The sequence below is a fragment of the Polyodon spathula genome, chromosome 20, assembly GCF_017654505.1.
Source record: "Polyodon spathula isolate WHYD16114869_AA chromosome 20, ASM1765450v1, whole genome shotgun sequence".
Taxonomy (NCBI): Eukaryota; Metazoa; Chordata; class Actinopteri; order Acipenseriformes; family Polyodontidae; genus Polyodon; species Polyodon spathula.
The window spans coordinates 12,432,596-12,451,286 of NC_054553.1; the positions used below are offsets into that span (position 1 = coordinate 12,432,596).

An 18,691-nucleotide genomic window follows, 5' to 3' on the forward strand; every position below is an offset into this window, starting at 1 on the left:
AGAGAGAGAGAGAGTTAGTAGTGAGAGGTGGTTAGAGTACACATCTACTCAAAAAGTTCATAGCTTCTAAGCACAAGACTATATGTACACACACCCCAATCCAGTATACCACAAGAGTGCATGTTAAAAGGATGCAGCTCATTCTTAAAGCCCTTGTGAATAGTGCTCAAGTGAAGAGATGTAACTCAAGTGAGCCATCCTGTGGTGCTTGTGCTTTTGTGACACAGTAAACGCCAATGTAAGTAAATTAAATTCCAAAATACGCCAGTCAAATGCTGCTCAATAATAATGTAATCTTAAAACATCTACTAAACAAACAGTTATCAAAAGGTAATTTCTAACTTGAGTTTAAGTATGTGTGCACACTGTTTTCCTGTATTCAATGGAATTTATTTAAAATTACAAAATAAAGTCTTACACATCCCCAAATTACAAAAATTTTAAAAATAAATGTAACACACAGGAGTCTGTTTGATCAACCTACCACTGGACAGGACTTAAGATTTTCCTGGAGCAATGGAGGAACCCCTGGAATATGTGGCTGTTGGGAGTCCAGGGCGAATGCCCAGTGCTGTCAGGACAGTGGTTCTCAAACCGTGCGACTGTAACCCCCACTCGGGTAAAAAAAATTAAAAAATGACTCCCCTTCTTTAACTGACAAAGAAAATGTATACATACAGGATACCAGGCCATTGTGCTTACACACAACTCAGAGGCCGGATTCACAGCAGTTTCCAAACTGGCCGTTGTGCTTAAACACAACAGTGAAATCTTGGAAATGGATGTAAAAACACATTTGGTTAGGCACTTCCTCCATTTAAGGAAATAAAAGGATGTCATGCACTGAAAATACAAATCTGCGAGTATGTATAAATTGTTTGGTTGTGTGCACGCATCACTTATATTTGTATTTTGTTCTCGATTGTGATCTTCACATACATACAGCGCTTGTTCATTTATTTTTTTAAACAAAAGTGAGCTTGCTTCTTCAGAAAATATTAATAAATTTTATTTCTTGAAACTTTTTCATAAAATGTAGTGTACCCAAGTAGTCTGCTGAAAATAAATAAATACATACCTCACCTTTCTCTAAAATAAACATTGCTAGACAAAATACGTCAGACTGCCATTAAACATCCTTTTTAATTTTTTGCAAACTGTAGCTAAAACGAGGAGGTTTATCTGTTTCTGGTCTTTTTTTCTGATCTTTGTGATGCCCCTCTTCTTGGGCACAGTGCCTGCCTGTGTGATTTGACCAACTGTTTTTTTGTTTGTTTTTATTTTTAAAGGGGCAGTGCTGTGTAGGCTACTCTGTGTGGTGGCTGGTGTGAAAGGACCTTTAAGTTTTGTACTCAAGTAACATTTTAACTTGTCAGCAGTCAAAAGCAATTTAGTCTTGATATTATTGGTTTTGGTGTACTAATTAAAAGCTTGTGTATGTTGATGTAGCTAAAGTATTATTAATGTAATGTATTATTGCAGCTGTTCTGTGTGTCTCCTTAGAGAGACGAGCCTCACAGTTTGAGAACCCCTGGCAGAGGTTAATCAGATTGACTCCTTCTCTTGAAAACCCAGTTAAAACCCCTTGGCTCCTGACTGCAGTACAGGTTGAAAAACAACCTACAGGTTCAGATTCTAGAGACTTCACTCCCTCCTTTAGGGGATCCTACACAAGTTGCTTCATTGAGAGGTACCTGGTGGGCCGATAGGTCCGGGGGGTCCTGAAGGTCCAGGGAGCCCCTGATTACCAATCCCTGGGGGGCCTGGGGGGCCACGGGTTCCTGGTATGCCAGGAATACCACCATCACCTGGGAATACACATACACAATTAGAATTCAGTACGACTCTGCTCACAGTGAGTTTGTTGTGCATTTGTTTGTGGACCAGCTTATCCTATTTATGGGCTAGAGCTTGGACTTTCTCCATGGTTTGCAGTTTTTCTAACTCTGTGTACAAGTGTATATAATATAACCCATAGAAATGAAGCACTCCCCTATTCTTTGCTGTATACATGCTCTGGAACACATTCTTATCACAAAACTTTTATACTAATAGAGTGCAAATTATTATTAAAAACATTCAGTATAGCCATCTTGTGGGGAAGGAAATTTTTACATATTTGTACATATTATAATGGCGTTTTGATTTCATATATGTATAAGATTAATACCAATCGATTTTTGCAGTGCATTTTTACCTTTAGGCCCTGGTGTTCCATTGAAGCCTGGGCCCCCTGGCTGACCGGGGGATCCAGGGAATCCGGAGTCTCCCTTTGGTCCTGGGAATCCCTTCGATCCTGGAATTCCTGGGAGGCCTGGCGGTCCAGGAAGGCCAAAGCCTGGCTCTCCCTAAAAACAGACCGTCGTCAGAATCTGTTTTGCCTTGGAGGCAATAGCTTCACAATCACCTCAATAAGTGTTTTGTTTTTCTTGTACAATATCAACAATCAAACAGGACATTGACAATAATACAGTTGTGTACCAAGTATGAAGCCAGTAACGGAAAGCGTTTTTATAGTGCACATACTAAAATCACATGACCAATGCAGAAAACATGAAGCCATCATTTCAAATGGTCTGACAGATCAGTAGTTAAGATTGTTGCACTGAAGTCATGTATAGGCTGTTTAACAATCAAATTGATGAAGCAAATAAAGATTAAATAAGTTATAGCCTGAAAATGTAGATCTGCACAGTTAGACTAGGTTTCTGTACCCAGACAGTCAATGCAAAGACAATTAAAAGACGTTTATTGCCAATGTATAGTTCCAGTAGGTCACAGAATGACAGAGTGCTGTGGAGCAGGTATCTCTCCCTTACCTTGGCTCCGGGCGAGCCCGGTGTCCCGGGGAACCCATCGAGGCCTGGTCTGCCTGGGTTTCCTGGTTGTCCAGGCTGGCCGGGTGTTCCAGGGAAGCCTAATTAGGTCACACAATTAGACTGTTCATCACAACCAGTATCACCTCGTTATTAAAAGATGTAATCCTACATTGCATTTCACTCAGCTCAATGCTTGATCAATTAGAGCAGGGGTATCCAATCACAGCCCCGGAGGGCTATGCCACTAGGTTTAAAAGGTAATACACTACCTCAGGTTCTAAAATGAGATGGATCTGGTTCAATTAAACAGTTTAGGGCAGGACGGGAACAAAAGACCGGGACTGGAAGGGCCAATTTTGGCCACCTCCCGAATGAGAGGGTCCAAATCGCATTTTTTATAAGCAACACATTGTCAGTAGAACTGGAGGAGCTTTTTTCTATGTCCCTGAAAGGGTTCTTCCACAAAAGGTTACCAAGACCTACAGAGGGCACATTGCTGTCTTGTGTTCTTGCCCACTGTCCCACTCCATATCTAATAGAATCTTACCTTTTTGTCCAGCGAATCCTGGAAGACCTATACCTGGGGGGCCGGTGTCACCCTTCATTCCTCCCACGCCTGGGATGCCTGGCTGCCCTGGCTGTCCTGATTCACCTTGACCAACCACACAAAACAGGTCTTTAAAACCAGCTCCCAAGCCTTCAAACTGTCAATCACTACTCAAAACAGTCAAGTAGACACTAATACATTGATGAAGTCATGGAACCAATATGAGAAGTAGTTATACACATTTGCCTTGCTATTTCTAGCTGTTTGCCATGATTCTGAAGTTATCCAGTGTTCTGGTGCACCAATATTGAGTTGCCATCTAAAAATCTACCTGACTAAGTTTGTCTATTAAAGTGCCAGGACTAAAACACACTTCCCCATTCCATTCAAATCAATGGACAATACGATCATTCAACTCTGCCACCCCTCCCTAGTGTATAATATACAAAGACTATGACAATTGGCCATATAGTGGTTTGCAGAAGAATTCATCCCCCTGCAAAGTTTTCACATTTTGTTGGCACCTGAGCATACTCCACGATGCTTTCAAATTAAACTTTACATGTAGAATCTACACAAACTACTCCACATTGATAAAGTTAAAAAATGCATATAGAATATAAATAAGCAAGATTTACATAGAAAATCAGATTAATCTCAGTTGCATAAGTATTCAACCTCTTTGCTACTGCAGCCCTAAATCAGCTCAGGTGCAAATGATTTGTTCGAAAGGTCACAAAATTACTATACTCAAAGTGGTTTAACTTGTAGATCGTTTCCCTAGGCATACAAAGACTTTCAAGCTGTAACTCACAGTGATCCAACAAACAACCATGAAGACCAAGGAGCTTTCTAAAGTCAGGGATAAAGTGGTAGAGAGGCACAGAGCAGGAGAAGGGTATAAGAACACTTCAAAAGGCGCTGCTTATCCCTCTCCAAAGTGAAGTCTATCATTAAGAAGCAGAAGATGCATCATACCACCCAGACACTACCCAAATCAGGTCACCCTCCCAAAAACTGTGCAACCAGGCATGCAGAAAACTGGTTCAGGATGTCACTCTGAAGCCAACAATGACCTTGAGAGATCTGCAAAGTTCTGTGTCTGAGATGGGAGTCAGTGTTCACACATCAACAATAAGCCAATCCCTACACAAAGCTGGCCTGTACGGACGGGTTGCAAGAAAGAAGGCATTACTCAAAAAGCCTCATCTTAAAAGCACGTATGGAGTTTGTGAAAAAGCATGTAGATGATACTGCAGACATGTTGAAATAGGTTTTGTGGTCAGACGAGACAAAAATTGAACTTTTCGGTCTAAATTCTAAACGTTGCATCTGGCGCAAGTCCAACACTGCACATCACCCAGTCAAAACCATCCCAACTGTCAAGCGTGGTGGTGGCAGCATCATGTTATGGGGGACTTCAGCAGGGACTGGAAAGCTTGTCAGGATAGAGGTGAGAATGGATGGTGCAAAGTACAGGTGAATCCTTGAGGAAAACCTATTTGAGTCAATCAAGACTCAAACTAGGGAGGAAATTCACATTTCAACAGGACAATGACTCAAAGCACAAAGCCAAAGCTACATTGGAGTGGTTGAACAAGAAGAGAATTAAATGTTCCTGAGTGGCCCAGTCAAAGTCAAAATTTATGGCAAGACTTGAAGATTGCAGTCCATTGAAGATTCAACAAACTTAGCAGAACTGGAGCAAATTTTCCCATGAAGAATGGGCAAAAATGTCACCATCCTACTGTGAAAATCTAGTAACCTATTCAAAGACTCATAGCAGTAATTGCGGCAAAATGTGCTTCTACCAGGTACTGACTTAAGGGGCTGAATACTTGTGCAACCAGTAAATTTCATTTTGTACATTTTCTCTGCAAGTTTTGCTGAGATTTAACCTCTTCCTCATATAATAGGTGTTCAGTTTAACCACTACAGCTTTGAATAAAAAAAAAAAAATGTTTGAAAAACTGTGCACACATTATTTGTAATTCAACAAAATGTGAAAACTTTGCAGGGGGTGAATACTTCTGCAAACATGTATGCATGTATTGCAATTGTTCTCAGATACGACATGCTCTCTTTATACAGCCATTAGATGACATTTGTAAACATAGACATTTGGCCAGAGACTAAAACAATGTGGCACTGAACAGAACAGTGGAGAACACTTGCTAATAAAACCTTTGAGGTCCAAATGAACAGGGTCTTTAGATTCTCCCCAAGGAGATTCCACAACAATGGAAATACAAAGTCTGCTATCTCAAATAGTTTATGAGATATTAATGACGGCAGCGGTGGACGAATGACTATTGCATGCAATATCTGTCCACCAACGAGTTCAAAGCAAGTTCAATACATCAGTACACTAGCTGGAGCAACAGAACCACTCACAAACTTGTTTCTCACAATAAAAGTGTACAATAACTAATCCAAGCCTTTGCCCACTGGTCCCAGGGTTGGGGAGAGGTCATCTTACCTGGACTCCCTGGAAACCCGGGATCTCCTGGTGGCCCTCTTGGCCCAGGAGAGCCCGGTTCTGACATGGTCTGGCCGGCGTCTCCTTTAGAACCTGGCAGCAGAAACAAACGGGAGTCAGAACACTTTGAAAGTTCTTTTTGGTGCCTATAGTGCATCATCCAGTAGAACCTATAATGCCACAAATGACATTCTATTCTAAAGGAATTCATTCTTCCTTGTCCTAGATGGCAGCAGCAAGCATGAAGGTTGTCCCAAGACTAAAAGCTGCATTTGCCAGGGACCGATCTTTATAACCCACTGCATAGCAGGTTGAGCCAATACTGGTTTTACTCTGAGTTTAATAAGACATACCTGAGCTTTTTATTTATACACTGCGGTTAAATCAAGCTGGTGTTAAAACCTGGAATGGGTGAAACTGCAATGCAATAGGGTCATTATTTCCATTCCCGCATACGTCTCCCCTGGATGGAGAAATTAGAGCCATCGCTTATGAAAAAGTAAAACAGTGACCTACATGCACCACACATACAGTACATGTAAAAGGTGTGATGTCTAGCAAAGAGGAACACAGAGATCATTTTGGCCTAATTTTAACAGAGCATTCTTGTTATAATGTATGATATTGCCTATGGTGCCTGACTATATGTAAAAAAAAATGACATATGCAGAGGCAGTCCAAATCCGGAGGAAAAATTTAAATCAAGTAAACAATTGTATGAAACAATATCTGGGTTCAGTACTTCCAGTTTACTATATCAATCATTTTTATCAGTCAAATCTTTAGAAACTGTCAAACAAAAAACATTACATGAGATTTAAGAATTAATGCCTACTTTTTGAAGGACACAAAACATCTGCTCATTTTAAAAAACTAGAACCAAATCACTAAGTTCTGTATTTCAGGTCACTTTAGCAGTCTGTTCATGATAGTTATGATGACGACACAGCTGTATAATACAGCGACTCGATGGAAGACTGGAAATTCTGTGGGAACCTGAGAAATATGTGATTTCCATTATCCTCGGATTTGGACGGCCTCTACATATATGTAGTTAGGGTCCTGTTTCTGTGTTTTAGTTAATGCGCAAGAAAATAGCTAGGTATTTGTTTGCTTTGTTTATTTTATTTTGTATTTAATTTTTTTTTTTTTTTTTTTTTTTTTTTTTTTTAAAGTAGCACGTCAGCGCTTTTGAAACCAAGTTCCTGGGTCTATTTTTAAAGCAGCAAAGAATTCGAGTAGTGCAAGCTTGGTTACAATGTATATAAAATACATGTAAAATGTAAGCATGTCATACATATGTAAAGACAGGCAGACAGACAACTCTCTTATAGACCCATATTCGGATACTGAAATACTTGTACAAACCAACTGGGTTAATGGTCCAAAACTACTATGAAAAACAGGTTTACTTTTTATTGAAAATGTTGACTGTATATGACTTATATACATTTATTCTTCTAAACGTAGATATACAGTTTCCATTTCTGTCCGGATCATTCAGCTAAACAGTGTCAAGTGAAAATCCTTCAGACAGGCTTTCTGTTAAGCAGGGTAAGTGTTTGAGCAATGAATACGAACAGGGTGTTCCTATTTATTTCTTGAGTGGGGGGGGGGGGGGGGGGGGGGGGTTCTCCCCTGTGTGTGTCTCACCTCCCAGACCACCTATAAAGCTCCTGCTATAGTAGCTGTCCCCAGCTTTGGGGCAGGGGAGGCATTCTCCAGGGGGTCCTGTCACCGGTGTTAAGCACAGCGTCAGCAACCGAGCACAAGCAAGGGACATCAAAACCAACAAAAGCATCGCCAAGACAGGGGACATCGCGCCCGAGTCACAAAGCTTTAAAAGTGCGAACTAACATTTTCAATTCCTTTTCCTTACCCCCTTTTTCATCTGCTTGCATTTTATACTTCAGTGTGGGATATAATTCAAAGACAACGTCAAGGAAGTATAAAAGTTGCTAATATTTCCTGGTACCCATCACTTCCTGTGCTGTAGTTCAGTCATGTGTCCTACCACACAGGAAGTGACTGGATACCAGTCCAGGATGGTACCTCTTGTACTTTTGTACATGTATAACCTGAATTAAAGTATAAAAACATCAACAAATCAATAAGAAAACAGGATACCAATGATATCCTGAATATGAATTGAATGCTGCTAATACTATTAAGAGGCAAGGTAATTATATTATCTTAGCTAACATTCTTCTATCCGTTTTGATTAAATAAGTACAGTTTGAAATATGGTGCGATAACTATCAAAAACACCATTACTTTCAATTACTCATGAAGTTAAAGCTTTGTGAACAGGGTCTGCAACAGCAAAAGAACAAAATGCACAAGCAAAGACATCAAATTACAATGAGACAACAGCAAACACTTAACTCAACAATTGCGACTTTGCATAAAACAGGACACACTATTTCTTAATATCAACTTCAACTTAAAGTACAGCTCTGCAGAACGTCCTGCTGACTGTAAAAGGAGGAGAAAGTGAAACGTACAGAAATGAGGACTCAGCAATGCAATGTGAGTGAAACACTTACCTGGAGCTCCGGGGGAGCCCGGACGACCAGACACACCCTGGACCCCCTTCTCTCCTGGGGAACCCTGGGGCCCGAATCCTGGAGGGCCCATTGGACCCCTCTCCCCAGGGAAACCTGAAGGTCCTGGGTCCCCTGGAAGACCTCTTTCTCCTTTGAATGCAACAGAACCCTTTAAAAAAATATTAAAATATTCAGTGTGTATGTTCATAAACTTTCTTAATCCTCAAAAGCAGGGGTGGAGTATGTGAACATATGAGCAGGAAAAGGCTGCTCATGATCCTGTGTCAATTGTGCCAATACAACACTTGTACTGTAGTTCTACAAGTCTGGTGACGCATTCTGGATTTATATGGACTATAGCACTTGTAGGGATTTGTTGGGTAAAAAAATAAACATTTTACTGCATTTTCTGATACAATCTAATATTTTAAGTGGTTGAGGTTAGGAATTAGGCTGTGTTTGGGCTTGTAAATTCTCGGTTTACCAAAACCCCTACCATACTCCCCAGTAAAAGATGAATAACTCACGGGATCCCCTTTGGCTCCAGGACCTCCTGGCTGGCCATCCCGACCTGGCGTCCCATCCAACCCAGGCAGGCCTGGTGACCCCGGGAATCCAGAGTCTCCTTTGTCACCCTTCATCCCGGGGAGCGCAATGGCAGAGCCGGGATCGCCTTTAGAACCAGGAAAACCAAGAGTGCCTGGCAAGCCGGGCAAACCCTGAAAACAAGCAAGGAGACACCTTAGAACGTCTCAAAGTCCAAACCTTCCAGTGCTTCCGAGGAGAGAGCCCACTCCTATGAAATCAACTGCAACGCCTGCTCCGAGCACTCTACATCACAAAACAATGAAGACAGTGGGGTGTATAACTGATCTAATCTTAAAGTAAAATATCAGGTTAAAAGTTTAAATGGTGGCGAAATTAAAATCCGATTGAATAGTAACTTTAACCTTTAGAAATCTATACAACCCCCCCCCCCCCCAAATTTTATTTTATACTGCTTAATTATTAAAATACAAATAAAATAGCCAGCTTTGTTTTCTGATCATTACCAGCCTGTGTTTAGTCTAATGTCAATAAGACCACAGTAATATTTTATGCACTTGTGATTTGTTTAAAAAAAAAAAAAAAGTAAATTTGCCACTCTTACAGTGGCATAGCAGGAAAAATAGTAATTTTCTTATTTACGTAAATGAGAAGATAAGAAGGTAGGCCGCCAGACACTAAGAATGAATTACTTACTGGAGGACCCATAGGCCCCGGTCCACCTGGGAACCCTCTGTCTCCTTTCTGCCCACTGAATCCAGGAACCCCTAAAATAAAGCAGCAGAGTTTAACAGTCACACATGATTCTCGTGACAGGCCATTGTTTCAAGAGAAAAACGACAGCTGTTGAGTTTCCACAATGTTGACCAACCTTCCACATTAAAAAGATCAAAGCTGTACTGTTCCAACCCCCTTACCCCATATCGTAATATTCCTCTGATCGACAGCTACATTGTTCCAACGTACTTAGTCATTTATTAATGTATTTACAGCGTCCACCAGGTAACCCCAGGAAAAAATGAAGATAGTAAACGTATCTACAACTAGGATTGAATGGCAAGACATGCATTATTTTTTAGTATTACTACAAGACAAGCTCTCTTTAAAAAGAAAAAATAAAGAGACAACTTGCTTACAGTAACTCATGTAGTCTCCATGTCTCAAGTCTAGTTGTTTTGGTCTCTGAATAGAGTTAGAAGCCAAAACACCTGGCTACAAATAGGGCAATGCAGGGATAGTTATTTATTCTGCTTTATTCAATCCTAAACTCCATAGAGCCATTACAATCAAGTAGATTCTATGTGAACCCAAGCTATGTCCCGCAAGTGCTAGGCAACCCTGACAGCCCCAGTCCCTCCCCCACCTTACCTGGGGTCCCTGGTAGTCCCGGGGGTCCCAGGGAACCAGACACTCTTTCGGAGTCCCCAAAGCAGTCGATGCAGGTATCGCCTTTTACACCTGCAGCAATGTGCACATGTTCAATAATCACAGTACCTATACACCTTGAAATTTAAGAGCTTGCTAAAAAGGTAAAACAATTTAATTTTCAATCATCTTTAAATGGTGATTGAACTATTTCAGCACTAAGTAACTTTACGGGAAGACTATAAATACAAATTGGCATAGATATACATAGATTAGTTCAGTCTGCTGTTTTTAGTTCAGTTCCCTAATACTGTATACAAGTATGCAGTGTTTATATATATAAAAAAACAGCAAGATTAAAACTAAAGAATAAAAGTGTTCTAAATAAAACCAGAAAAAAAGACTAAATGTTTTCTCTGACTTGAAAGTTACGTAAATGGAGTCTTACAGTTTAGTGCCATCCTGACAAATGGGGTACTAAAAGAAACAAGGCCATATTCAGAAACACTTGCATTAATTCTCACTTTAAGTGTGTTTTCTTAATATGACAAATCATTATCTAAATGGTTATTTCAGAATATGGCTAACAGACTGTGGATATCCGAGTGTACGGTAGCTGTGTGAATATTTGGTGATGTGGAAGGGTTATTGTACCTTTCTGTCCTGCCTCTCCAGGAAATCCTCGCTCCCCCACCTGCCCAGGTAAGCCAGTAGGACCCGGCTGGCACAGGTCACCTACAAATCATAACCAACAGTCAGCAAGAAACCACTGAACAAAGCACAAGACACTGAACAGTGCAGTGACTGATTCATAGCCTACGACACCATTCACAGTTTACAGGAATCAGCAGTTAAATAGCTCAAATTTAAAAAAAAAAAAAGTGGTGCAGTTTTTTTTTTTAGTTTTTTTTTTTTTAGCAGTTCAGTTTTAATATTAAATATCAGTAAAATCAAAGCTAATCCTCCTTCTGTGCCAATTGTTAATGCTTCAACAAAGTAGAGACATTCAGGCAGATTTTCCACTGTGCCTATGCAATACGTTTACTAGGGAGTGGTCAATATGCCTCAGTGGACATTACAGGCCATCGATTATTGATTCAACCCAGTCAGAATTTGGGTAGACTTCTAACTGGTGATGACTCCGTCCTCTTACCACTAGAAAGTGATTTCTTGATTTAAATTGCGTACATTTTATAGATACACAAAATGCCTTCATACAAATGTAATTTGTTCCTTTTGCTCTTTCAGCCCCCCCGGTTTGTTCTGGGGTCTCAGCTGATCCATTTCCGAGGAAGGGCGGCACGATCTACCTGCAATGGGGCCTGTGGTCCCTGGAAGGCCCGGCTGGCCAGGGGCTCCAGGTCTCCCATCGATCCCAGGAGGGCCGGGAAGAGAAACTCCAGGCGGGCCCTCGTCTCCCTTCTGCCCACGCTCCCCGGGGTAGCCAGGCGGACCACGGTTGCCAGGCAGAACCAAGCCTATGACAGAGAACACCACAGAAGTGATTAAGAGGTTCTAATATTTGCCACCTGTTCTAGAAATCAAGAATTATACAGAACACAAAGATAGTTAACAGGCAAAAATATTAAAGTAAAAAATGATGATGATACAAATAATCCCTTTAATATGATGTATTTATACATTTAAGAGAGACCAATAAAAAATAAAACCTGAATCTACTAAACAACTGTTTGGACTAATGCATTCGCTGCAGTCTTTAGATATACAACTTCTAAAGAAAGTTGTGTGCGAGTTTTAGGTTTAGGAAGACCTTGAATCTGAGGCACTGTGCCACAGTGAGACAGAACTAGGAACAGAAAATATAAAAAAAAAAAACCCTCCACTCACTGCTGCATCTTACTGGGAACCTTATTAATAGAAATTCTTCTTACCAGGAGAACCGGGCTGACCAGGAGGACCTTGCAAACCTAGATTGCAAAAAAAAAGAAAGAAGTTCTAATCTTGTATATAAAAACGCAGCTAAGCAAACCGTGAAGGGTAAGAGATATCATTGTTTCTCACAGAAGCACTGCTGGCACAACGGTCAGCATTGCCACTGATGTACAAAACATCAGACTCCTTTCTTGCAATTAAGTAATGACAATGAAACTTGCCTTAAAAAAAAAAAAAAAAAAAAAAAGTCTGGTTTCACACACTCAGATTGGTACCAATTGTGGACTGCATTACCAAAGGTAACATCGGGTAGTCCAAGATTAGAGCTAGTGGTGTTTGTGAAACTAGCCAATAGGTTTAGTAAAATAATACATCCATCCATCTCCTTTTACAGCAAGTTTTGTATTACATTTCCTAGGCGACTATGAGAGTTTAAATATAGAATTTATTTATAGAAATACAAAGTAGTGGGCAGAGCCAATGGTGGGCCTATCAAGACTCAGTCATACTTTGACAGTGTTTAAATGTTTCTTGATTTAGTGCATCATAAGGAAAATGTACTGTATTATATTGACAACATTTACATTTTAATATTGTTTAAAATCAATGCATGGTAAAGCAAAAATACAACTCAGCTAAATTACTATGGTTAAACTAATTACCAAAAAGAGGAAAAATGTAAGGGGATGCAATATCTATAGCCATCACTGCAGTCATGCATACAATAAAAGCAGATATTTACCAGGTAAACCACTTTCACCCTTCCGCCCAGGGGATCCTGGGAATCCAAGATCGCCTTTCTGTCCAACTCTGTCTGCACCAGGGTCACCAACAACCTGGAACAAACAAAACAGCAGGGCGTCAGAGAGAGCAGCCCCTGCACAGACTGTAGTGAAAAAAGAAAGAAACCCACAGCTAATACATTCAGGCAATATACTTACAATCCCAGGAGGGCCAGGGTAACCACGGTCGCCCTTCTCACCCTGAAAGAAAATATAAACTTTGATTAGTTCACACGCAAACATACGAGACAGGGTCAAAACCTTTTATCAGGAGGGACAAAGAACAGCAGCACTGAGCTGACAATCAGGAGTTCATCAATAACCTCATCAAGTAAGCATTAAAACACAAGAGTGTTCATTCGATAAAGGAGCACGTTGTGCTAAGGCACTCGAAACTTACTTCTAGGTACCAGAACAGCATTGTCTACAATAGTGTTCATTAACAAAACACATGTTCAGTCAGTACAGTACTGTGCCACACCACAGCGGCAGATCTATGTGGTTTAATAGTGATAACTGAAATAGCAAGACTATTTAAAACAACATCTAACAACGTGTATGAACAGCTCCTGTTTTAATAATTTCAAATCAAAATCGCCTCGCCCATCCACCCCACCCCAGCTGTGATTAGGGCTCACCAGCTCGCCATCTCTTCCTGGTAGCCCAGGTAACCCAGGATCCCCCGGCTGACCCTGCGGGGTTAAAACAAAGAAATAAACATTAGGGTGTATTCTTTTGCTGTGTGTTGTAATTATATATAAAACTTTACATTATACACACAAAACAGGAAAACAAGTACATAATCTGAACAATTATAATAAATTAGGTGGTGGATACTACAGGGAAACTCCAGTTGCAATGACGATGCAGTAGATGTGATTTGTATTATTACTGAATGGATTTGAGATCTCACCGGAAAACCTGATTCACCAGGATCACCATCTTTGCCAGGCTTTCCCTTAAAAAAAAAAAAAAAAGTGAAAACATTATATATCACATCTGAGCAAAAATCAAAAATGCACCCTAAAATCTAATTTGGGTTGGTGAAACCAGCCGATAGGATATAGAACAATGAAGTACTGTATATCGATGCTGTTCATAGCAAGCTTTAGATTATACTGTAATGTCATTTTCCATTAGTTTGTCCTAAAATTTAAGGTCTCAAATATCAATTAGTTCAAGGAAAATCCAACAAACACAAACCTTCTGGGTAGCAGAAGGAGATTTCCTACACCTGTATACAGATTTGCAAAATACACCCCTAAAAAAAAGTGGTCAAGCGTGGGGGTGAAAAACTGGCATTTCAAAATTCAGACCCCGCTTCTCTGTGTGAAGGTCAATGCAAAAAACTACACCCCTTTCAATCTTTTCACCTTTTGTTGCCTTATAGCCCCCCCCCATTTATCCTACATCCTACCCCACAACTTCCAGAGAAATATATTCAGAAATTTGTACAAAATTAAAAATAAAAACTGAAATGGCTTAGTTGGGCAAGTGTCCACTCCCCTTGTAATAGCAATCTTAAATTAGCTCAGGTGTAACCGATCGCCTTCAAAATCACACACCAAGTTAAGTGGCCTCCACCTGTTAAACTGTAGTGATTCACATGATTTCAGGATAAATTCAGCAGTTCCTGTAGGTTCCCTCTGCTGGGTAGTGCATTTCAAAGCAAAGAGGCGTAACCAAGGCGCTTTCAAAAGGACTCTGGGACAAAAAGTTGTTGAAAAGGCACAGATCAGAGGATGGGAATTAAAAAAAAAAAAAAAAAAAAAATCAAAACAAGGCCCCGAATATCCTTTGGAGCAGTCAAGATGATTATTAAAGTGGAAGGTGTATGGCCCCCAATGCCCCTGCCTAGATCAGGCCATCCCTCCAAATTGGATGACCGAGCAAGGAGGAGACTGATCAGAGAGGCTACCAAGAGGCCAATGGCAACTTTGCAAGAGCTACAGGCTCTTACAGCCAAGACTGGTCAAAGTGTGCATGTGACAACAAATCCCAAGCATGCCACAAATCTGACCTGTACAGTAGGGTGGCAAGAAGGAAGCCATTATTCAAGAAAGCCCACCTTGAATCCGTTTGAAACATGCAAAAAAAACCTCAGGAAATTCTGAAGCCATGTGGAAAAAAGTTTTGTTGTCCGACGAACTAAAAATTGAACTTTTTGCAAAAAGTCATATTTGGCACAAACCTAACACAGCACATCACCCAACGAACATCATCCATACTGGTGGCAGCAGCATGTTATGGGGATGTTTCTCACCGGCAGGGACTGGGGCACATGTCAGGACAGAAGGGAAAATGAATGGCGCAAAGTACAGAGAAGTCCCTGAGGAAAACCTTCTGCCCTCTGCAAGAAAGCTGAAACTGGGATGAAAGTTCACCTTTCAGCATGACAATGTTCCAAAGCACACAGCCAAAGCTACACTGGAGTGGCTAAGGAACAAAAAGGTAAATGTCCTTGAGTGGCCCAGTTAGAGCCCTAACCTAAATCCAATCAAATTTGTGGCATGACTTGAAGACTACTGTCCATCAACGCTCCCCAAGGAACTTGACAGAGTTTGAACAGTTTTGTAAAGAAGGTCAAATATTGCCAAGTCTAGGTAGAGATCTATCCCAACAGACTCACAGCTGTAATTGCTGCCAAAGGTGCTTCCACCAAGTATTAACTCAGGGGTAGAGACTTATCCAATTATGACCTTTTGGTTTTGTGTGTAATATATGTGTGGAAAATGCAGATGCTGAGGTGCCTTGTCCTGGGATACAGATAACTGAAATCTCCTCCAGTGAGAAATCCAATCAAAAGGAGAAATGAAGATAGCAACTCCTGTTTCAATTAAGTTCACAGAGCAAAGAAATTCTCAATAGAAGCAATAGTCTTTATTTAAACATATTAAAACCATAACATTGGCTAAAAAGTAGAACGTAATGAACTTAGAGATACTATTAAGATCAAAAATGTACCAACAGAAGGAAAACTTACCTTTGCCACTGAATAGTTATATTTCTAACAATATCAAAAGTTTTGAAACATTGGGAAGTGCTGAAATGTGATCCTCAACTCAAACCACTAACAGGTTCCCCTCCAAGATTTTGTTAGAGACAGGGTAGAAATATTAAAGATTTTGTAGTTGATGTATAAACACCAGCATCTAATGAAAATTGGTTAACAAACTCTTTATATGGTAATTTCCAAATAACACCAAACATTTTAATTATCCTCATACAGGTAAAAAATATACTATTAAAATAAATTTATTAATTGTAATACTACTCATGTGATTTATATACTTAAATGTCCGTGCGGACTAGCCTATATAGGACAAACACAAAGGAATTTGAAAATACGCCATTGGTGAACATAAAGCTGCAATTCAAAACACAGATTATATAGCAAGACATTATAAAAAATGTAATCACGACTCTGCATCAAGCTTAATTTAGTGATTGAAAAAGTAACAATCCCTGAAAGAGGAGGTCATATAATCAAACAGCTTTTGAAGAGAGTCTTTCTGGATTTTTACTTTGAAAACAATGGAACCGCATGGGTTAAACGAAACCCTGAATCTCAAGTTCTTATCTCTAACCAGATACTGCACAGTGTCATTATGAAGTGAACTGGATTAAAGATTAAGTAAATATATCCGATGCTGTTTAAGTATAGGACTGCTTAAGGTATAGTTGTTACTTATCTGTAATTGATTAATGCATAAACGAAGATTCTGGTGTGTACGATTTCTGATAATGTGAATTGTTCGTGTATTTGGTAACCTGTTGCTATTGGCATTATTTCGTTCATATTGATGGTTGTAGGCTATACATGATTTTACAAATGGCAAGTTATCTCTTTGAAGTTTAGGATGGTCTTAATATTACACATATTTTTATAAGGGTTATTTAATTGTTTCATGAAATTAAAACACACAGAATTGTTTGCTTGCCTATTTGTAGAATCTGTAATTACTTAATTATACAGAACTCGTTGTTTGATGGTTCAAATACAATTAATTTGTTAACATTGAAATTGTTGATTGATTTTACATTTAAAATGTTTGAGGCAATGATTATTCCAAAAATATAAATATATATCTCAAGAAAGGTCATACGTGCACTACAATGCTTGATATTAAATGAGGTGCGGACCAGTATAAAGTAATTACATATAGTGAAAGTAATCTCTAAGGCAATGCAAAAGTTCAAAATTCTTTCAGCCAAATTTTCAGTTTAGCTTCAATAAAAACTTTTCCCCCTTAACAGGAGTATGGTTTGTAGATAAGTGGAAAAAAATCTTCACTTAAATGCATGAAACTGAGGCACTGAGAGATCAAAATGTGATAAAAGTTCATGGGAGTGTAGACTTTCTATAGCAGGTGATATTTAGTGCCAGTAAGAGGACAGAAAAGGGATTTCAAAACCCTAGCACTTGTCTGAACCCAGCAATGCCCAGTTTACTTACCCTCTTTCCTGCTTCACCTGGCTCCCCTTTCTCACCCTTTGGACCACCAGGGGGACCCTAATGATACAAAAATAAAATTAATGGATTGAGGAAGCCACTTCAATTGAGTTCAAGTCATCCATATGGCAAGAGGTTAAACAAGGTGGCAGTGAAGCTGTTCATGTGTAGACAGCACTGTCTGTCACAGAGTAGGAGAATCATAGAAGGCAGCAGTGTACCAACTGTAAGGAAATTCAAAGTGTTGTCTGTATCACTGAAAGCCTGTATGATCTTTCAAAATCCAGATGAATATTTCATTACAGCCTTGACAAGGAAAACTGCATCATTTTAATATAGCAATGGTTGGTTTAACAGACCTCGATAAGCAGTAATCTTGAACTTGTAGAACCAGTCCTTAATAACTACAAAGACTGATTATTCAGGCAAACAAACACGCAGAAAAACTGTGTCTTCGCTGCCTAGACAGCTCTGTTGACAATGTTATGGCAGGTGTTTTTGTGTCTGGGTCCTCTGTGCTCTGCTGCCCCCTACTGACCCAATCTAATACTACATAATCATTTTGTAAAAGGTGGAAACATCCTAACAAAAGTAAATGTAAGTGTGTTGAACAGAGCATTGTACTGATCCAGAGCTGCTGTTCTACTTACTGGAAAGCCTGGTTGACCTGGAGGCCCTTGTGGGCCAGGTGACCCAACATCACCCTGAAATAAAATAAATCAGGATTCAAAATACATTCCATGAACAACTACATTGAAAAACATATTTCAGGATAACCAAATTTATTACATTTTTTTTTTTTCAAATTTCAAATTATGCTTCCAGAGATTGTGTTTTAAGGTGTGATATCATCCGTGACAATTAAAACGCTGAATGCAAGTTAGAAATACTAAAAGAAACGACAAACGTTTTGACTAGGTTTTTCCATGTCTTACTGTATTAATGCGAAAAATAAAATCAAATAAAAAAAGTGGATTGTGTTTCTCAAGTCTCTGCTTCCCGTCTGCCAGTAACACACGTTTCCTGCCACATCCATAAATGGGTGAAAATGGCTGTCAAGGTCCGTTTTATTACCCGTATTAAAATGAGTAATCCAGCGAAATCTGTGACACTTTCTGTTCATTGTGAGGTGGTGTCAGAGGGCGTTAATGATTGACCGCTTGACTGTAGACCAATTTTTGGCCAACAGCAATGGGCATTTAGGAGGAGATTCAATCTAGGATTTAATAATGATTACTCTACCATTTGGATAGGCACAGAT

General features: G+C 39.7%; 1 protein-coding gene across 3 annotated transcripts in view; it reads right to left on the reverse strand.

Annotated features, from left to right (window-relative positions):
- LOC121295384 (collagen alpha-5(IV) chain-like) overlaps positions 1–18,691 on the reverse strand; it is an 80,312-nt gene that overhangs the window by 23,001 nt on the left and 38,620 nt on the right. For all 3 annotated transcript variants that reach the window (XM_041219935.1, XM_041219934.1, XM_041219933.1), the window contains exons 14-31: positions 18,081–18,134; positions 17,434–17,490; positions 13,891–13,935; positions 13,616–13,669; positions 13,137–13,178; positions 12,938–13,031; positions 12,195–12,230; positions 11,613–11,780; positions 10,957–11,037; positions 10,306–10,395; positions 9,634–9,704; positions 8,919–9,110; positions 8,392–8,560; positions 5,846–5,938; positions 3,367–3,471; positions 2,820–2,917; positions 2,198–2,348; positions 1,695–1,808 (exon numbers count right to left, since the gene is read on the reverse strand). In XM_041219935.1, the coding sequence (XP_041075869.1) occupies positions 1,695–1,808; positions 2,198–2,348; positions 2,820–2,917; positions 3,367–3,471; positions 5,846–5,938; positions 8,392–8,560; positions 8,919–9,110; positions 9,634–9,704; positions 10,306–10,395; positions 10,957–11,037; positions 11,613–11,780; positions 12,195–12,230; positions 12,938–13,031; positions 13,137–13,178; positions 13,616–13,669; positions 13,891–13,935; positions 17,434–17,490; positions 18,081–18,134 (1,714 nt within the window). The remainder of the gene's footprint in view (positions 1–1,694; positions 1,809–2,197; positions 2,349–2,819; positions 2,918–3,366; positions 3,472–5,845; positions 5,939–8,391; positions 8,561–8,918; positions 9,111–9,633; positions 9,705–10,305; positions 10,396–10,956; positions 11,038–11,612; positions 11,781–12,194; positions 12,231–12,937; positions 13,032–13,136; positions 13,179–13,615; positions 13,670–13,890; positions 13,936–17,433; positions 17,491–18,080; positions 18,135–18,691) is intronic.